At 35.5% G+C, this 20,699-nt stretch overlaps 2 protein-coding genes and 1 long non-coding RNA gene across 8 annotated transcripts; 1 reads left to right on the forward strand and 2 right to left on the reverse strand.

Annotated features, from left to right (window-relative positions):
* Positions 1-1,130: 1,130 nt before the first annotated feature.
* Positions 1,131-2,831, reverse strand: LOC110886116. The gene is made up of 3 exons (XR_002562627.2): positions 2,400-2,831; positions 2,216-2,259; positions 1,131-1,908 (listed from the first exon to the last, which is right to left on the reverse strand). It is a non-coding gene; the product is annotated as an uncharacterized LOC110886116 (long non-coding RNA).
* A 5,224-nt stretch (positions 2,832-8,055) lies between these two features.
* Positions 8,056-12,789, forward strand: LOC110886115 (5'-deoxynucleotidase HDDC2). Of its 3 annotated transcripts, none has more exons than XM_022133876.2 (9): positions 8,056-8,195; positions 8,334-8,433; positions 10,313-10,437; positions 10,546-10,583; positions 11,092-11,202; positions 11,292-11,371; positions 12,193-12,229; positions 12,338-12,379; positions 12,454-12,789. In XM_022133876.2, exons 2-9 carry the CDS (start codon positions 8,344-8,346, stop codon positions 12,522-12,524), a joined length of 594 nt encoding a protein of 197 aa, XP_021989568.1. In that variant the 5' UTR covers positions 8,056-8,195; positions 8,334-8,343; the 3' UTR covers positions 12,525-12,789. The 3 variants fall into 3 exon arrangements, with proteins under 3 accessions (XP_021989568.1, XP_021989567.1, XP_021989566.1); XM_022133875.2 differs by having other exon boundaries at positions 8,071-8,228; XM_022133874.2 differs by having other exon boundaries at positions 8,105-8,433.
* A 1,502-nt stretch (positions 12,790-14,291) lies between these two features.
* LOC110886114 (AFG1-like ATPase) lies at positions 14,292-19,949 on the reverse strand. Of its 4 annotated transcripts, none has more exons than XM_022133872.2 (16): positions 19,706-19,949; positions 19,057-19,352; positions 18,885-18,961; positions 18,707-18,807; positions 18,502-18,624; positions 18,334-18,403; positions 17,484-17,570; positions 17,332-17,397; positions 17,130-17,222; positions 16,956-17,012; positions 16,036-16,164; positions 15,819-15,909; positions 15,650-15,738; positions 15,377-15,570; positions 14,566-14,665; positions 14,292-14,492 (listed from the first exon to the last, which is right to left on the reverse strand). In XM_022133872.2, the coding sequence occupies exons 2-16, from the start codon at positions 19,253-19,255 to the stop codon at positions 14,475-14,477; spliced, it is 1,494 nt and encodes a 497-aa protein (XP_021989564.1). In that variant the 5' UTR covers positions 19,256-19,352; positions 19,706-19,949; the 3' UTR covers positions 14,292-14,474. The 4 variants fall into 4 exon arrangements, with proteins under 4 accessions (XP_021989564.1, XP_021989563.1, XP_021989562.1 ...); XM_022133871.2 differs by having other exon boundaries at positions 18,885-18,964; XM_022133870.2 differs by having other exon boundaries at positions 19,051-19,352.
* Positions 19,950-20,699: the final 750 nt, after the last annotated feature.

Here is a 20,699-nt window from a genome sequence, read left to right on the forward strand (position 1 = left end):
GTTATAATTTACAGTATTAAGAGTTTTTACATATGTTTCTGATATCTACCAACTACCCACAGTATTTGTCACTCGACTGGATCTGTGACTGTGGTCATATCACCATTGGCTGCCCCAATGAATGACGTATATCACTTAATTTTAGGTTCGCCCACCTAAAGTGATTAAAACAGTAGTAATGTGCACAATACCCCACATACTGGCTGTAATTTGGTGATTACATAAACTTAATCACTGTAATTTATAATTCTGAAAATAATTTGGAGTATTGCAAAATAGTTGATAAAAAGAGAATGACTCAGATTGCAGATTTAACACGGACAGAATATGGTTTTAGCCTTGTTAACCTAATTTAAATAGCAATGCACACAAAACCGGGTTAGTAATCAATACAACATTTACGATAACTCACGAGATCAAATTCTCACAACGAACGACAAAGTGCGATACTTAAACATTCATCGATTTAACGACGAACGACAAAGTATAACCCTATGTGGGCGGCACTTAAACATCCATTGGATATATTGATCGGTCGGAAAATGAATCGTAATAGCGATCGAGTTATTACCCTGAATTGTGGTAGCACTTCGTGATCAGTGTGTGTGTTTATAGTATTTCGACTATATCTCAGCGAACATTTAGAATTTTAACGTCGTTTCAGTGTCAGAATTCAAGTCCCAAGGCCCTCTATTTATACCCAAAATTTGCATCTCCCGCGTGTCGCGGAAGAATTCGTGGCACCTCCCGCGTATCGCCTGGGGTGTCAATTTAGGGTAGGGTAGGTTAGTCACCTGCCTAGCCTTGATGAGTTGCTGGTTTCGCGAATTTTATTTGTGACAACGAATAATAAGGATAATCGTCCATTAGGGTTTAACCCCCCTCGGGTTTTAGGGGCCCTGATCTTGATTCTGGTTGTTATGAAAATTTTAGGGTTAGTGTAGAATTACTTGGATGTCTCAATTAGGGTTTCCTTATTGAGTAATTATCATTCTAATTACAGATTTTAATGAGAGTTGTTACAAGTAGTGTCTCCATAGTTTCAGTGCGAATACAACGACACCCAACTCTAAGTCATGGGTGGTGTAATTCTTTTCGTGCACCTTTAACTGACGTGAATCATAGGGTCGGATTGTGAAATAGTCAGCTTAAAACATGTTGAAGTGAATGAGACCCGTGTTCGAACCGATAACGGGCGCTTTGATCATCATGGGTTCCACCCAAGCCCAGCCCCACAAAACAATGTATTCAAATACATATTTTACAGAAGCGAAAGAAAGCTTCAAGCCTTCACCAGCACAGAAGTTAGTGAATTTTCGAGTGCCTGCTTGGTAGGTTGAAATATTTTACACAGATGAAAAGATTGGGGTGTGGGCATAATGGAAGTCTTTATCTTTCTGAGTTGATCAGAACAGGAAACTACTTTGCTATAAAAGTAATGGATAAAGCGGGTTCAGCGAGTAGGACGATTTACAAGTCCACGCGACTCGTTTTCTGTTAGTGTTGGATATAGCAGTCATAAATCTGTGGAGAATACAACACACTCTTTCTTCTTCTATTTTTTTCATCTTAATGTGTGTGGTAAAATCTAAGCCTGAGTCGGTTATAGCGAAATAATCAAGTTTATATCACAACATGCTAATCAAGTTTAATTATTATAAAGATTAATTAATCAAGCAAAAATTCACATAAAGAGATCAAATTGAATCTAATGAGAAGATAAGGATGCCATAAACATCATACCTTGATAGAAGCATGTACAAAAAAGATGAAAAACCTCTTCTGATTTCTCACTTTACTCCGATTGATATACCCCACGAGTCTTTGCTTAGTATTCCTAATTCCATCCACCACCACCGCCACCTTTGCTCAACATCTTCCACATTAATCAAATCCACTATATTTATCCTTTACAATCACAAATTCACCACATAAACACCCGTTTTTAATCACAAATTCACCAAATAAATAGCCATATCCTACTGCTAAGTATGTAAAACATAGCCAACATTTGAGAACTTCCATTAACACACAATTTCACCAATTTGGTATAGTTCTCATAACACAAAAGCCGAGTACAAACAGAAAGTTGTACTCTCAAACAATCTAAAATAAACGAAAACGAAAATGAAAAACTTAATCACACTTGAAGATTAGAAAAGTAATCTGAACGAATGAACACAATTGGATACGATGTAACAATAATTAAAATCACCTGCTCAAATCGCCCCTTCGGCTACCGCCAATCAACCAGAGACCCTGCAACAACATTTTATAACATACAACAATAATCAATTCTCCTTTTCGTTGTATTTGCACGGTAAATCAAATCCCTAATTTCAACATCAGTTTAACATGTGATATGCAGGGTGGAGTAGATCGAGTAAAGAGTTAGTTACCTGAGTCGGTGGAAGATGGAGAAGAAATTAGGGCTCCACAAAGAATTCCCCACCTTAACGAAGATGCTTTCTTCCTCTTCTCCATCTGCTCTCTATTCATATATTATAGATATTATGTGACGTGATCGTGGGGTCACGTAGAAGACGGGAAACATAAAATCCATCCTATAACTCCATCCCATATCTTCAAATCCAAGGTTTGATTTGGTTTGAGAAATTGAGACAACTGGAGTTCGATTATAAAGGGGAAGATGAAGTAATCTCTGCAATGAATCGATTGAACATGAATTGAAACATGAATGAAGGAACTGAATCATCTATTAGAAACCGAAGCATTCAATAGGAAGGTGAAATCTCACTCCTGGTTTGATTGTGAGAGTCTGTTAGGTTTCTTTCAAGGGCAGTGAAGGAAAGAAATTTGGGTGTGTGAGTGTGATGGGTCGGTCGAATTACTATTATACCCTTCCAGTGTCTTAAAATTTCATCCTCATTCCAGTTTTACCCTTATAAAATAAGCAATGTTTAGTTGTACATATTGCATAAAATGATGCACGTCATGTAAAATTACATGTGTGTACATCACTTCTCCTTTTTATAATAGTATAGATATAACCCACCAAAAATTCCAAAGAATTCTATTTTGCAGCCCGATATAACTTGTAACATCCGTCAAAAACATATCCTAGAAAATCCAACTCATTTTATAAACCAGATTCTAAGCGAATTAAATAAAAATGAGAATTTTTATTATTTCTTTGTTTTTAATATTTTCGTGTATTAATTGAATTAATAAAAAAATTTTAGGGTTTAAAATATTAATTCTATAAATAACTCTCAGTTAAGGATATTTAAAGGAAGGGTGAGAATCAAATAGAAAGTTTATTTTGGCTAGGAACGATAGGAAGCAATAGGGATTATGACATGTGGCAAAATTTAAAATAAAAAGTAAGGGTATTTTAGTCAGTGTTACCCAATCTTCTCCCTTCTTCTTCTCTCTATAAGGCCACACGGGGTGGTACGTTATACTCGACCCATCATGCGTGAAACAATCACGCTACACCGCCGCCGAACAAAAAAAACGCGTTATATTTTAAACGCGTTAAACACATCACGCGTTGAAAAGTTTGAATTACTTGACGAACCTTTGACGAACCTTGACGAACCTTTCACATTTTGTGAATTACTTGACGAACCTTGACGAACCATGACGAACCTTTCACTAGACGAACCCTCAATTACTTTTTTTTTAAGTTTGACGAACCTTTAATTGGGCTGGGATTTTGGGCTTTTTGAAAAGTTTGAGGAACCTTTAATTTTGGGGTTTTGAAAAGTTTGACGAACCTTTATAATTTTAGTGTGACGAACCTTTAAAATAAAAAAATTAGTGAAATTTATAATTTAGTGTTTAATTTCTAATTTTAAAATGAAAATTAAAAAAAAAAATTGGGAGTAATAGAATTCCATCACTAGTGATACCACCCCGCCTACATTTCTATCACTAGTGATAGAATATTGGGTGATGACATGGCATGATTTGATTGGATAGTGGAAGTGATAGAAACTATCACTAGTGAACCACCCCTCCTCCCCTAACTTCAAAACCCACCATTTTCAAAACCCACCATCTTCAGCATTTTATTCACTTTCTATCTCAATAATCACTACATTATAGTGTCGCAACCCCCGACCCTTACCCCGGGAGCGGGCAGCCGCGAGGACAGTATTAGTAGTATCGGTGTTATTAATTTGGCAGCGGTAATTTACATCAGGACGTAGTTAGGAAATAGTTTATCAGAGTAAAACACCACACTTTTATAAATAATAAATACATGGGAAAAACCCAAGTTTCCATTATAATATGTTTATAGGGATAAACCCTATTTTATTGAAATAAAACTTCTTTCTTGTTTAGGTAACTTTTATAGCCACTTTTTCAAGCCTTCAGTGCTCTCCAGCTGGCTTCTATTTGGCTTTCACATTTTGTTACCTGAAACACGTTTTAAAAAGTTTTTATCAGCAAGAAATATTGGCGAGTGCATCCCAATTTAATCAAAACAAGCTTTTATATTTTTACAGTATTGAGAGCGATTACAATGTTTATATCTACCCAATTACCACCCACAGTACTGTCAATCCTGACTTGTGGTCATGCTACTACTCACAGTGTAGTAACAAGTGATGTATACAAAACCCCAATATACCTACAGTAATTGTAGAATACATAGACTTAATCACTGCTTAATATACTTTAAAACAATTGAGGTTTTGTAAAAAAAAGTTTACAAAAAGTGAATGTACTCACATTGCTATTTTAGATACTACTACTGCTTTCTGGTGACTTCCTGGTTATAATCTATTAAAATAAACAACGCACACGTGTTAGTAAGATAACCCAATTTACATTAGCTATACCCCCCGAGACAGAACTCCAACGACTGAGTCAGGCAGAGCCTTGACATGCCTTACGGAGCTCTAGATCAATCGGGCAGAGTAACTAATACGTAACCGGGGTTATAATACTTACAACGAGGCAGAGCTTCGCTTTTTAGGGGTATAATACCCGAGAATATTGCTATTATATTTCGAGAGAGAAAGAAAGATTTTTGAGCGATTTGAAATTGAGGTCGAGGCCTCCTTATATAGGTCTGGAGAGTGGCGGCTCGCGGCCCGCGACGGCCGCTTCTATATCTCCCGTGGCCCGCAAGAGAAACTAGGATAGGCCCTAGCCTTGTTGATTCAACCTACTAGACCCAACACGTTGATGACACGTGGCGCCCTGTGGTGCCGCCTGGTGACACGTTGTCGCGGCCCGCAACAACCTTAGCTCGACTAAGTCGCGCCCCGCGAGCGACATAGATTTTTATTTTTATTTGATTTTTAATAATATAAAGGTATTTAGGGCCCGTTTTTCATATACCGGGTGTATTTTAGGACGTTTAGGGTGATTTATGAGGGTTGTTATATATAGTGCGATTTTCGTCACCAATCAATGATTCAAACACCAAATCAACGTGTTCTTCAACTTTTTTGAAGAAATCCAGTTTAATTTCATATAATATCTCATTTTTTCCTGTGATTTTGAAGCGAATCATTCGATTCGTTCGATTCGATCGCTAATAAGTGTTTATAACATTCAAATTTTGTCAATCAGTGAAAAAATCTGAAGAAATCGGCTTCGATCTATGTAAGAATTTTTTTAATTGCATTTTTATGATCTGGGTTTTTGAATTGAGTCATTGCGTTTTACGATCTTGGCGAGGGTCCGGGGGCAGCGCCCCTAGGAGCAGGTTCCAAGGGGCGGCAACCCCTGGCGGGGTCCAAGGGGCAGAGCCCCGGGTTGGGGTCGATTGCGTTTTAGAAATACAACATTTCTTTGTGTTTTGGTGCATTGCGTTTTAGGTAAAACACATTTTTATGTGTTTTCAGTCCATTGCGTTTTATAAAGTACACTTTCTTTTGTGTTTATAGGCCATTGCCTTTTATAAAAAAAAAACATTTTAAAGTGTTTTCTGGCCATTGCGTTTTAGAAAGTACACTTTCTTTTGTTTTTTAGTCTATTGTGTTTTAGAAATAAGACATTTCTTTGTGTTTTCTGGCCATTGCGTTTTAGAAATAAGACATTTCTTTTTGTTTTTGGTCCATTGCGTTTTACAAAAAGTCATATTTTACGTTTTTTTCCATTGCGTTTTACGCAACTGGGTTTTCGAAAATATAGCAATAGTATACTCGTTTTAAAGATAAAAAACGCTCGTTTTTTGTGCAATTTTTATAAAAAGATATAATGCCGTATGAAAAAATTATTAACATTTAAAAAATGGGGGGGGGGGATTGGAGGAGAGAGAAACTATTGTCCTGAATTGACTACAATGCCCTTACACAAACCCACGCGCCTCTTTTTTATCTTCAATTTCACTAATTTAATCTTAGCCATTGATTAAATCAATTGATGGTCAAGATTACTTCCTAGCCTTCCTAGCCAAAAAAACTTCCTATTATATCCTAACCCTTTAAAGGAAATGATTAACACCAAGACGATGTGTACTGGAAAACACACATAATGCCCCCACTCTTGGGCGTTTTGCGTCATGTGGCAGTCCAGTCTGCAATGGAGCATTATGAGGCGTTTTTCTAAAATGGGTGGAGTATGGATGTGAACGTTGTGGGGCATTATGTAATAGAATTAAATAAAAAAAAACCATCAACATAAATGTCATTGGTCATAATTTGAAAATAGGCAAGATTGGAGCATTTTTAAAGCACGCCTGGGGGACTTTTTTGAAAAAAACTCCCAAGGGGGCGGGTGTAGGGCGGGGGGGGGGGGGGGGGGGGCAAAAAACCCCCCACTACGGGTGGTCTAAATACCCACACGCCATCTCTCCCTTACCCGATCCCGATCGCAGCCGGGTTTAACCCGACTCGGAGCTCCACTCAATTTCACGCGACTTTCCAACTTAAATTCGGTTCCATATATCGCAATCGTGGAGAAAGCTGATGTGTACCATCAATCGTTCCAACATCCATCTGATGTACCAATCATTGTCGGAGGCAGGGGCGTAGGTTAGTAGGTGCCCGGGGGTGCACCCGCCCCCTCCAATGTTTCGGTTAGAAGTGTATAATTTCCGATTTTTCGTCCGAAAATTTTAAAATTATATAGGATCGCCCCTCCAATTATTTTGCCTAAATATTTATACAATATATAAATCAAAGTAAAATTTGTTACCACTTTAAATTTTAAAGGTCGTCGGGCTGAGTTGTAATTCTTCGTCAAAGTTTCATTTATCTCATACCATTATATATATTGGTCTTTTGTTTGCTAAACAATATTTAGTTTTTTATTTGTAAGAATGGGTCCTTTAAATGAATCAAATTTTTTTAGTTTTATTTGGAACTATTATTATTTGACCTGACCCGAATCGAATTGTCGGCCCGACCCGAAACATAATGATAGGAAAAAAAATTTGGGTCCCATTAGGGGGGAGGGGGCGAAAGTGCACACATTTTAACGTTATTTTACTAATTTCGTGAAAATAAAGTTAAAAGTTGGGGACGGTTAATCATCCATCATGTGGTGATGTTAATACCCGAAAGACAAGGAGTATATGCACTATTCAACATTTGTCCCAATTGCTAAGTGTTCTGTGTCTTATATCCAAGCCAGTGACGGATCTAGAAAATTATTATAAGGGTAGCGCTCCAAAGAAAAGGGGTAACGAAATCGAAAAAACGTAAAATTTTTCCAAAATTTACACTACTATCGGAGCGTCAAGGGGTAACGGAGGTTACCCTTCTTGAAGGGTAGATCCGCCCCTGGTCCAAGCCTTGATACAAAACTACTGTCGAGTCGTAGGTCTCACTGGAAACAATTTCTCTATTCCAAGTGGCGAAGCTTGAAATTTTTTACGGGAGGTTCGAAAACGTATATACCCAAAAGTTTCTATAGAACCGGGGGGTCAAAACATATATACCCAAAAATTTCTATACGAAAACTATATATATAACACTACTGGCCAAAAAGTTCGGGGGGTCGGGCGCTCCTCCCGGCCCCTTCAAAGCATCGCCGTTGTCTATTCCTATAGAATGAGTGTAAGACTGTCTATATCTTAACCTACTCAGACTATCGGTGCGATTACTACGATGATTATTTAAAACAAAATAGTTCTTTAAGACAAGTCCCGATTTTTACTGCTAGAATAACTAGGGTTGGCACATGTATTGAATGTCATCCACACGAGGTGCATAAGGCGTTGGTGTTAACGGTTGGGCTACCGGAAAATATAATCCGTGATCTAAACGGAAGTAGGTAACCAGTAAACAAACAAACATGAGCCGGTTGGTTTTCACTACCATAACCGCTAAAACCTTTTTATTGCCCCATTCGTCCTCTTCATTACACTTTAAAATTTTCAAATCTTCTTCTTCTTCTGCTGCTTCTAGGGTTTCTACAATGGCATCGGACTCATCTTCCTCTTCATCGGCATCATCACCGTCTCCTTCGTCCGCCATTGATTTCCTCACTCTCTGCCATAGCCTCAAGGTATTCATGAATTGTGTATGGATCGAACTGTGCGTTATTTGTTTTAGTTTTTTAGGTTTTGGATCGCAATGTTATGTGTAATGATTGTGTTTTGTTTGACAAGAGATTTGTTACATTTGTGTAAAGTAATGGTGAAATGAGTGTTTATGTTGATGAGTTGTGTATGTGTTGAAGATGATTGATGTTTTGTGAATTGGATTTGAGTTTTCAAGCCCTAATTTGTGAAATAGGTTGATGTTTCTGCCATTGTTTTTCTTGTCTATTTGCTATTATTTGAAGGAATTATGGTGTTTTGGAATATATGAAGATACAAATTGTTTATCGATCGAACTATATCGATCGAACTATATTGTTTATCGATCGAACTATTATTTGAAGGAATTATGGTGTTTTGGAATATTTGAAGGAATTATGGTGTTTTGGAATTATGGTGTTTTGGAATATATGAAGATACAAATTATTTGAAGGAATTGGGTGGTGGTGGGGTGGGGGTGGGTGTTTAGGTTTTTGGTGGTGATGTAGTGGGTTTAGTTTTAGGTTATTGGACACTTGTCACTCTATAAATCCTTCTTACACTTCTTACAATTAGAAGCCTTCGTAGAATAACTTGACCCTATAATTCCATATTCAAAAAAGTAGTGGAAAAGTTTTTACTTTGTCCTCACAAAGTTGCAACCTTTGACTTGCACTGCTAGTTATTTGAAAGGTATTTGTTGACTATCTAAAGGAATTGGGTGGACCAATTCAGTTGCAATAGTTTGTTCAGATGATCTTGATTAGATAATATTATTTTAAACTTAAGAATCACATAAAAAGTTTTAGAGGTGTAGTTTCTACTGTACATCCAAAAATAAAGTTTTCAGAACTTTCATGGATCTTGATGGGACGTGGGGGGATTATGTCTCTTATATGGGAGTCAAATGTACCAATTAACATTTTACTACTGGCCTCTTGTACCAACTATCATCCTAAAATCAAATGTACATTTATTAATGTGAATATTATATAATCTCATGTATATTATCATTTATATGCATCTTCTAGCTTATACAGGTCAACTTTAGAAATCGATCGAGTGACTCTACACCATCTCATTGATTTTCCTCTTTTCTTCACCTATAATATACTCCTGACTGCTAGCCATTTATATGTATTTCCTTCTTTGCTTTTGGAATGTTGCATGTACACATACATGAGATTAGATGATAAGTAGGATGAGTCTTAGAGTAGCAGTGTCTAATCACTCTTCTTTATGTGATAAGAACCTATAGATGGGGATTTAGAAGTTAACTGGTGAGCTATAGGGGACTTGGTTACAAGCATAGCTGTGAACACATGTAGTTTGGTTTGTTTATTTATGGAGCATATTAAGAAATAGTTACATCAGTAATCTGGAGAAAAAAGAATGTTTGCTATTGTCTCAAATCACCCCATCTCATCCTTATTTGCAATTTCTGTTAAGATCAAGACTGGGAGTAGTTGGGGAATAATCAGAGAAGGGGAAAGGAGAGGAATCAACAGGATGGAGTATAGATGCTTGGTTTATTACAGAAGAAAAACAAATGATTGTAGGCGCTTTAAAAGGCTACAGCTTACATGATGCACATATTTAGATAACATTATTTTGAAAAAAGAACGTTACTTACTGCAGCTTATTCTTTAGGTGGTAATTATGCAAAAAAGCCAATATGAAGGTGTTGGTTGATGCTCTTAACCCATATTATTTACATGTCATTTTTTTATTCTGCACATTTTGCCTTATAACTGTTACACCTATTATAATTTGTATGTATTTCCAATGCTGTTTGAGTTCATTTTATTCGACTTTGTTGTTCTGTTGGCCTTCTTCACATGTAATTATTAATATATGTCTTTTTAGTCAACCAAAAGAGCAGGATGGGTGAAAAGAGACGTTGCGGGCCCTGAATCTATTGCAGACCACATGTATAGAATGGGGTTAATGGCTCTTATTGCTAATGATGCTCCTGGAGTCAACCGAGACAAGTTAGTTTTTTTCTTGTTAAACAAAATTCATTTTGTTTTAAAAGCTTGAAAGTACGCGAACAATAGGCTTCTATTGCAAATATTAATGTTGTTGCTTTCATCTTACAGGTGTATAAAAATGGCAATCGTTCATGATATTGCAGAAGGTAGTAAGATACTTGGTATATTATCATCAAACAGTTTTTTGAGTAAAATGTCATTTTTGCCCCTGAGGTTTGGCCAGTTTTCCGAATTTCGTACTTAGGTTTGTTTTTTCGCATCTGAATCCACAAGGTTTAAAATCTTGCCAATTTCATCCGGCTCGTTAACTCCATCCATTTTTCTTCGTTAAGTCAGAGGTATTTCTGTGTTTTTTTGTCAACTTAAAGTGCCATTTGGTCTTCTTCAGGGGTATTCGGTCTTTTTACATAAAGTGAAAAAGACCGGATTGCCCTTTAAGTTAACAAAAAGACGGAAATACCCCTTGGCTTAATGGAGAAAATTGGATGGAGTTAACAAGCTGGATGAAAATGGCAAGATTTCAAACCTTTTGGATCCAGATGCGAAAAAACAAACCTCTGGACGAAAGTCACAAAACTTGCCAAACCTCAGGGACGAAAATGACATTTTACTCTAGTTTTTTTTATAACAGTTTTGGATTTGTTTCTTCGATAGCCATTGTTGGTGACATCACACCGTCGGATGGGGTCCCAAAGGCGGAGAAAAGTCGGCGAGAGAAAGAAGCAATAGACCATATGTGTAAACTTCTTGGTGGAGGACCACGTGGTGCGTAAATACTCTTCCTGCTCCTGTTACTTGGTAACACATATTCATGGGCATTTTTGTAATTTCTTACTTGCTGTAGCGTATTACAGCTGAGGAGATACATGAGTTATGGATGGAATATGAAGAAAACTCTACAACCGAAGCTAAGGTTGTCAAGGACTTTGATAAGGTATGATTTTATATGCAATAATGAGTTCATTTACATTTGTTTGCATGAAAGATATAGAGCTTACATCAGTGGCGGAGCCACACTTTGAACAACGGTGTCATCCGACACCATTTAATTTTGTGTAGCAAATACAACATATAATAGGAAAAATTCGAGCGACACCATTGTTTTTTTACGAGCGACACCATTGTCTTTTTACAAACGACACCATTGTTATGTTTTCTATTAAAAGAATTACATAATAAACAAATTTATATTTCAAAAATTAAGCCCAGGTACTTGATTTTAATTAGTATACTTAAAATTAATAAAAGTCCATGCTTAATTTTTATTTTTTTCTAATCCAGTAAGCATTATAGCCCCATGTCTAATTGGTTTTGTTTCAATTGTTTAACCTAACAGGATGTTTGATAATGATTTGAATGATGCGTGCACTTGTTTGTTATAACGAAAAAGAAGTTTTTTTTTTTTTTTTTTTTTGCAAGTTGCCATTGAAAACATAATGAATCGTTTTCAAAACATGAAAACGCGTACAGAGCAACTATTAACTGCATTTTTTTACACAATGACTTTGTAATTTTATTATGTGTTTTTATTCAATGACATTATAATTTTACTGTGATATTTGCTTTTATTATGTGATTTGACCCAACTAGATTCGAACCGATCCAAAAGTTCGACTCCGGGTTACCATAGACCGAGATATCCATAAAAAAAGACACCATAAGAGAAAATTCCTGGCTCCGCCACTGGCTTACATTTTTTTCAACTTTTTTTTGTGTTGTGCATCAACTGATGTTAGTTTTTCTTTATTCATTCAGATTGAAATGATACTTCAAGCTTTGGAATATGAAAACGGTAAGTCTTCGTTTTAAAAATCAGTATGATGTAACAACGGGCAAACAATTCATTTGTGTATTATCTTTGATGAATCTGTAAGTTGATGAATGATTATTTTTTATGCAGAACAAAACAAAGACTTGGAGGAATTTTTTGAGTCTACTGCAGGTATATGAAACTTTTTATCTTCTAATGAGTAGTTTTTTTGAATGAAATGAGACTAATGCTAATATTAATTGCAGGCAAGTTTCAGACGGACCTTGGTAAATCATGGGCCGCAGAGATAGCATCAAGGAGGAAAAAACAAGGCTAGATATTGGATATGAATCACTAGTTACGAAGATTTTGATTGATCTCTGCACATCTGGATGCTATCCATGACACTTTGATGGAAATCATAATGTTTTTAGCCCTGAAGTGCCTCTCTGCTTACTAATGTTAGCAGTTTCATTCCTGGGCTTCTTAGTTTTCACTTCTGCAGCTATATTGTTTCAGAAATGGACACTTTTATTGCAGTTTGATCCTAGATGTAGATCGTTTTTTAATGAAACTCATGCTCGATAATCTTGCCATCCGTACTAAAATACTACTCGTTTGGTCAACTTGTCACCACTTGTACTCGTTTCATTCACCTGCACGACATATAAGTTAACTATAAACCACCTGACATGGGGTTAAACGAACAACCTAGAACGCTACAAAGGTGATGTTCTTCGGCGCTATACGCAGTGGTGAAGCTTGACCCCAATGAGGGGGGGTTGAAAACGTATATACCAAAATATTTCATAGAACCGGGGGTTGTAAACGTATATACCCAAAAATTTCTATACGAAAACTATATATATAACACTACTGAGTGAAAAGTTCGGGGGGTCAGACGCCCCTCCCCGCCCCTTCTATACGGCGCCATGTACCCCATCACGCCACCATAACTTACCACTACACGTAGTCTAATTGATCAAAAACCGCAAATAATATAGTGACTACGTCTCTATTTATTGTTTCTTAAGCTACCTCTAATTCCTAACAATAAGAAACCAATCAAAATTAATCCCTAACAATTTACATAAACAGAAATAATTCACTCATGATTATCTTCATGATTGAAGTCGTTCTCTATTCATTTTTTGTTTGATTTATCTAAGTTGCTCATGACTTCAATCCGTGAACCTTCAAGATCCAACCAAGCCGGCCCTCTCAATATTTCTGAACGACAACTTTCGTTTTAAGCAACCTTTGGTCACATCCCTCGCATTTGGAGACCCACCACCCTACTCTGGCCAGTTATGTTGTCTTAACTGGGCCCACACTGGCTTCGGAGTTTGGCTGAGCGTGAAAAGGAAAAACCACACAGGTACTCGCGCGAGTGGTTAATAGGAAGTGACCCCACCTATGTGTAATAAAACCTTGCTAGCTCCAAGACTTGAAAATATTGTCATGGAGGGACTACAATGCAATACTTGATAAATTGATATGTACTTCAACCTACATATAAGGGTTTTTTGGATAATTATTAGAACATGATAATTAAACTCTTATTGATAGTCACAAGGCCTAACAATAATAAATTATAACATGTGTGCTATTGATGGTAGGGCCATGCAATCCCACAAACGTCGCATTGCGCGGCCACATTCGTGAGTGTATAAACATGTGCGCTATTGATGGGAGGGCCACGCAATCCCATGAACGTCGCATTGCGCGGCCACATTCGTGAGCGTATAAATTCTAACATGTGGGCTATTGATGGGAGGGCCACGCGATCCGTGAGCGTTTATGTTTATGGTTATGACACATGTGGAGACAGACGTCAATTTTGAGTTTTTTTTTCTTTTCCCAATTTTTCTTCTTGTTTTTCTTAACAAATTTTAAGTTATTAGGATTTATGTATATTTAAAAGAGCTTTTAAACTTTCATAGATTATTTTAGGAAATTGTATGGCTTAAAAAAATTGTATCTGTAAGTTTTGTTAAATGTTATAAAACTTGTAAAAAATTAATAAACTTATAAACTTTTACAAGAGTGGATGAACTGTAACAAATAAACGATTCAATATGGTTAAGTTTATATTTCGTAACAGTTAGCAAGTAACCGAAAGCCTGTTATTTCAAAATCGAACGTTCATAAGTTACAATATGACTACAACAAAAACACCGACGCGTTTATCTTTCTATAAATTCAAATATCAAAAACTACAAATGATGTTTGCCGCCATTTTCAATTATTCATATTCCTTATATAGTAGGCGGTCACTTTGGCCGGTTCAGTGCAAATTATTTACCTGATCCACCAACTTATATAAGAATTTAAATAATCGTTAACAAAACCTAACAACCGGTTCATGCTTGTACCACCTGATCGTTGTTGTATACGTCACTTTGCGTTTGAATACGCTTCACTTCTATCATTTCCGCATGTTGCTCAAGATACTCACTGCTGTTCATTTCTGTCAACCTGTATTCACATGTGAAATACATTATTTCCATACACAAATTGACTTTTCAAGGGTCAAACCTACAGTCAATGAAATCTACTGTTTTAGAATCTTGAATTGGAATAAGTTTTGTTTAGGGCTGCAAACGAACCGAATGAACACGAACAAGACCTTGCTCGTGTTCGTTTGTTAAGGAAATATATGTGTTCACGAACTGTTCATGAACACTTCCCGAACGGGATTTTATGTTCGTGTTTGTTCGTTAAGGAAACAAACATGTTCGTGCGTTAATTTTTGGCAACGAAGCAAACGAATGTTCATGAACACAAATGGAAACAAACGAACAGAAACAAGCGGTCATAAACATAATAATATATAATACACTGGTACTTATTAAATATTTTATTTGTCGAAATTTTGAAGTGTCTAGACAAAATATAAAAACTAAAAACACTAATGAACTATCGAAGAGAAACGAACATAAACAAACACGTTACCGAACGTTCACGAACATAAATGAACGAACACCAACCTCTATTCATGTTCGTCCATTTAACTAAACGAACGAAATTTCTTGTTCGTGTTCGTTCATTTATTAAACTTTTAAACACAAACGAACTCCCCACCAAATGGTTCACACACTGTTCGCTGAACGTTCGGTTCGTTTGAAGCCCTAGTTTTGTTTGACCTCAGAATAAAATTTTATCTAAAGCGAGAAAACAAAGGCAAACCTGCTAATAGTGCGATCTTTTGCGAACCCAAGTTCATTGTCGACACAAAGGTCATAATCGTCATTTTTCCTAGACCTCGAGGAGGTTCTAGGTGCCCTACTTTGAGCATCGGAAACCGTCACGATTCTTTCAAATAGTTGAAAAGGAGTTCCCTCAGCCGTACACATTAATCGCGCCTTATTCTCATACATAACCTGTATGTACATATCGTTATTATTACAAGTAAGCACGTCGTAACCTTTGACTACAAAAAGTCAACAATAAGAGACTAACATCAACTAGAGTGACAAATCGATAGGCTGCTGTTCTGTTGTGGAGGCCGAATATCGGCACATTATCCAAAGCCAAGGTATGAAACTTCTCTGCCATTATAATTATATTAATACCTCAAAATGGTAAATGAAATAACTATTTAAAATATAATATTATTTGATTTACTTACTACATAATCCAAAATAGTCAGCTGCACCAAGAGGTTTGTCACAAAGTTCCTCGAAAGGGAAATATGCACATCCGTTAGCACCCAACGGTACCTACACATTACACGTATATATCACTTTAGAAATTCTCGGTACCAACACTCAAATTTTGTGATAAATAAATATGAAAGTTCCACAATGCGAATCGTGTAACTGTCGCTAAAACAATAATGAACATACTTGTAGTTTTCTACCCATAACAACTTCGACTTCATGGGGCTGCGCCGTATGTTCCCCGGCCAACTCTTTAAACTTTTGCATAAGGAAATCAGCCGAGTCATTCTTTACGAAGTAGAAACCTTCTTCAGCCTTTATTTCAAAAAACAAAAAAAAAAATAATTAAATTAAAACATATACTGCCTTCTTTTGAGGGTAGTCTTTCTTTACATTTTCGCAAAAAATAAAAATAAAAAAATAATAATAATAAAAAATAGTACTTTCATGTAGGGCTGTAAACGAACCAAACGAAAGGAATGAACATGTTCATGAACGGTTCACGAATGCTTACCGAACGTAAACGAACTCAAATGAACACAAACAACTGTTCATGAACATAAATGAACACAAATGAACGTTATATATTTATTTACAGATAAAATCTGCATCTTTCATTATAAAGATTATGAAGAATCCACCAAAAATAAATACTTAACATACCTATTTGAACATAGTTGACATAATTATCAAAAACATAAGTAATACAAAAATTAAGAATTTTGTTAAAAATTTAAAAAAAAATTAAAATTGAAATGGTCAAATGAGGGATGTTGGCGGAGGCGTACAATATAACTATGGTTCATTTTTTTAAAATTCAAAGCCGATAAAATAAAAATGTAACATAAAGAAACCTTTAAATGAATGAACACAAATGAACATAAACAAGCGAACGTAAATGAACACATTACCGAACGTTCATGAACATAAACGAACGAACGCAGCCTCTGTTCATGTTCGTTTGTTTATCTTATTGAACGGAAAACATAAACGAACTTCCAGCCAAACGGTTCACGAATTGTTTGTTGAACATTCGGTTCGTTTACATCCCTACTTTCATGACTTGTATATTTTAAAAAGAGAAAAGGGAAAAGTTAGCATTTTACCGAGGTTCTTGTCCGATAATCTATTGACGAACCAATTTCATGAACTACACATCTTTCCTGTATCAACGAAACAATAACATGATAATTAACAAGATAAACAGGCAAGAACGCAAGATTAAAACGAATAATTCACGAACTTGTGAACGGGTCAAAGTGCAAAATTTTTTAAACTACCTTTAGAGTGGCGATGAACGGTAAAAAAAGGTCTCTTTGCAATCCGCCTTCATAAAGATTGTCTGGAGCACGGTTCGATGTAGCAACGAGTATCTATACTTCCATCACAAACAATAAAATAAACCGTTCAACTTTCTTAACTCGAACATTAACGTCATTCACCCTTAGTAAATGCTTGTAACAGAACCCAATAGTCACTTACAGCACCATTGGTAAAAAGATGGCTAAATAAACGGTTTAGTATTAAAGCATCGGCTACGTCAGTAACCTACGAATAACATAAGCGGAGAATAATCAATGACTCGTTAATAAATAAAAAAACATTGGTATATATTGAATAAAAAACGTGCATACCATGAACTCATCTAAGCATAATAAGATGGATTCATCGGATATCTCTCCTGCAACGACTTCTAGAGGATCAGACACACCTCTGTGCTTCTGCATAGTCATGTACAACCTTATTATCTAACTATACTTCATCTTTTTAGAGCTTATAAATAGGGCTGCAAACGAACTGAACTTTCAGCAAACGGTTCATGAACCGTTCGGCGGGAAGTTCATTTGTGTCCGTTCCTTTAATAAATGAACGGACATGAACAGACGTCGCATTCGTTCATTTATGTTTGCAAACGTTCGGTACCGTGTTCGTTCATGTTTGTTTCCATTCATGAATGCTTGTTAGTGTTCGTTTATGTGCATGAACATTCATTTGTGTTTCTGTGTGTTCATAAACGTTTGTTTATATTACATTCATTTGTGTTCGGTTTCTAAAGTTAACAAACGAACATGAACATGTTCATTTCCTTAATAAGCGAACACGAACAAAAAATCTCGTTCGGTAAGTGTTCATGAACTGTTCGTGAACACATGTATTTCCTTAACAAACGGACACGAATCGTTCAGTTCATTTGCAGCCCTAATACAAAGAAATATGAATCAATAATACGGTAATCTTTGTTCCACAATAATTTAAGATCAATGCTATTTTATTTGAATTCAAAATTAATACAGGTTCAATAATCAAACCAGCAACATATTTCGTATACGTTATATCTTCTAATTGGAAACATTATCCGCTTATCATAACTGTTTAAAATATAACGATATTACGTTGGTTTAGAAGGTTATATTCATGTGTTTGACTATGCAAGTCAGCTAGCGCAGACGGAAAAAATAAATAAATACATAAAGGATGTATTACCTGCAAGCGACTATGAACGGTTAACATGAAGTCATGAAAATGGATCCTCTTTTTTCTCCAATTGCAAGGCCTGATAATTTGAAATTTATGTTGAAGATTTAAAACCGACAAGAACTTAACTGTTTTATATTGTATTCGGCTATTCGCATTACAAAGTATGATGCTTACAGCTGATCGTAAAACAAATCCATCAACATGGTTTTCCCGGTGCCAACACCTCCATAAAGATAGAGTCCTTTTACGGGTGAGACCGAAGATTGTGGCATGATACGTGACCATAACCACCTACTCCTGTAAATATAAAAAAGCGAACGTTTAGTTTTCAAAATCATAAGTTCGGTAAATAAATAAATAAAGTGATAACAATATTTACCTCCCGGCTTTCTCATAATCAGAATAACGATCCAGACGACAAGCATCGGCTGATTTAACAAGCTCGTCATACAGTCTTTGAAGTTCTTTTAACGTGCCTATCTGAAAACACACAGTAAGAAGACATTAAGAAATCACATGTTTGCATTCTACGAACAGTCAAACATGTAGTGAATTACCTGAGAATTATCACCATCCTCGAGATCACCGGCTGCTATTCTTCGCTCATACTCCACAAGTGGCCCTGCTCTTTTCACTTCTGTTACATATACAACATAAGTACATACATTTTTTAAGCATAAATCAATTAAAAAAACTAACATTTTTATTAAAAAAAAATCAAACCTTTACCAGCATCAGAAGACAGAGTTCTTGAAAACATGTAGGAAGGCCCCCCACATTTACAACCATTGTATAATGATCTATCATAAATCCGATCATTAATATTCGATACCAATAATCTTTTAGCGACCCCGGTTGATACTTGATCCCCACGATGTCGAATAGCAGATCGAATTGGCCCAAACGATTTGACCAAAGCTCTCCTCATCTTGAATCCAGTTCTTTAATGTTTGATTCACAGATTTCACCACTTAATGCAAAAAATATCTTCAAGGGATTGTCTCAACTCTCAAATATCTCAAAATCTAACAACAATTTGTAACATAATATTATAATTAATTTTATTTTAACAATAATTAAGAATATATTCAATAACAGAGCACATAAATAAAGCCCTGTTTTGATCAAATCTTAGTGGGAAGCTAAAATTCAAATTGTTAATAAATCCCAGAATTATTTCTCTTCAAATTACAATAATTTGAAGAAAATTGATTGATCAATCGACTAAATAGAGATATAAAATTAAAAAAAAAACATTTTTTTTGGTCAATTTTGTGGCTTTTAAGAAATCCCACCTACCAAAAGTCCAAAAGATTAAAATTCAAACAAAATTTCAATGCAAGATTGAACAAAAGGGTGGAGAAATTGGAGAAGGAACCTGAATTTTGTTGGGTGATGAGAGAAATTGTAAGAATTTGGGAAACTGCAACAGCGATGATTGAAATTGAAGTGGGTAAGAAAGTGAATTGAGATGAGTTGTGTATTTATTTATCTGAATTAGGATAAACAGCAGAGCGATAAGGATGCGATGAAAAACCCTAAATATGTGGAACTCGTTGGAAATTGTTGGAGAGAGAACCCTAGTTTCTTGGAGAGTCACGATGATGGGATCTGGATTGATTGCTATTTTTTTACTTTTTAATCTTTCTCTTCTTTTCTTATTTACAGTAATAATTTTTATATATATTTTTTATAACTTTTAACAGATAATTATTATATTTTATATAGCCTTCATTATTTGACTATTTAATTTTAACTTTTTCTAATTTTATTTTCTTTTTTATTATATTTAAAGTTTCTTTTTTATATAATTTGATGTATAATTGCCATGCCTTTCTTTTTACAAGCTATGCTTATCGATATTGGATAAGTCTTAGATTATGATATTATTTTTATATGTAATATATGTAATGTAGATACCTTATACATATAGAACAAGTTAACTGTAAGTTAGAAAAAATATATATATATACTTTAAATATAACCAAATATAACCGAAAATGATTTGAGGTTAAATCTGAGAGTGTAAAAGATAATTTAAAGTTATATTTTGATTGTTTCAGGTTTCGAGTAAAAACATGGATCTAATTGGCAGGATTAGAATTATTAGAAGAAAAAAACAAATTGACAACAGTGGGTTACCACGTGCATTTGTGGCAAGGAATATTTCAAATTAATTGTTATGATTGTAAATTTTTGGAATATTGGATTTTAATAATCTTAACTATTCGTTGTTTACTGTCAATAATTCTAATTTAAAAAATAACCACTGGCGGTTTCAACTAATGACATATTGGCAACCATTGGACCCTGACTAACATAACCCTAACACCGTTAGTCTCCGGTCGCCGGAAAACCGTTTTTGGCCAGAA

This window comes from Helianthus annuus, chromosome 10 (genome assembly GCF_002127325.2).
Source record: "Helianthus annuus cultivar XRQ/B chromosome 10, HanXRQr2.0-SUNRISE, whole genome shotgun sequence".
In the NCBI taxonomy this organism is placed as follows: domain Eukaryota; kingdom Viridiplantae; phylum Streptophyta; class Magnoliopsida; order Asterales; family Asteraceae; genus Helianthus; species Helianthus annuus.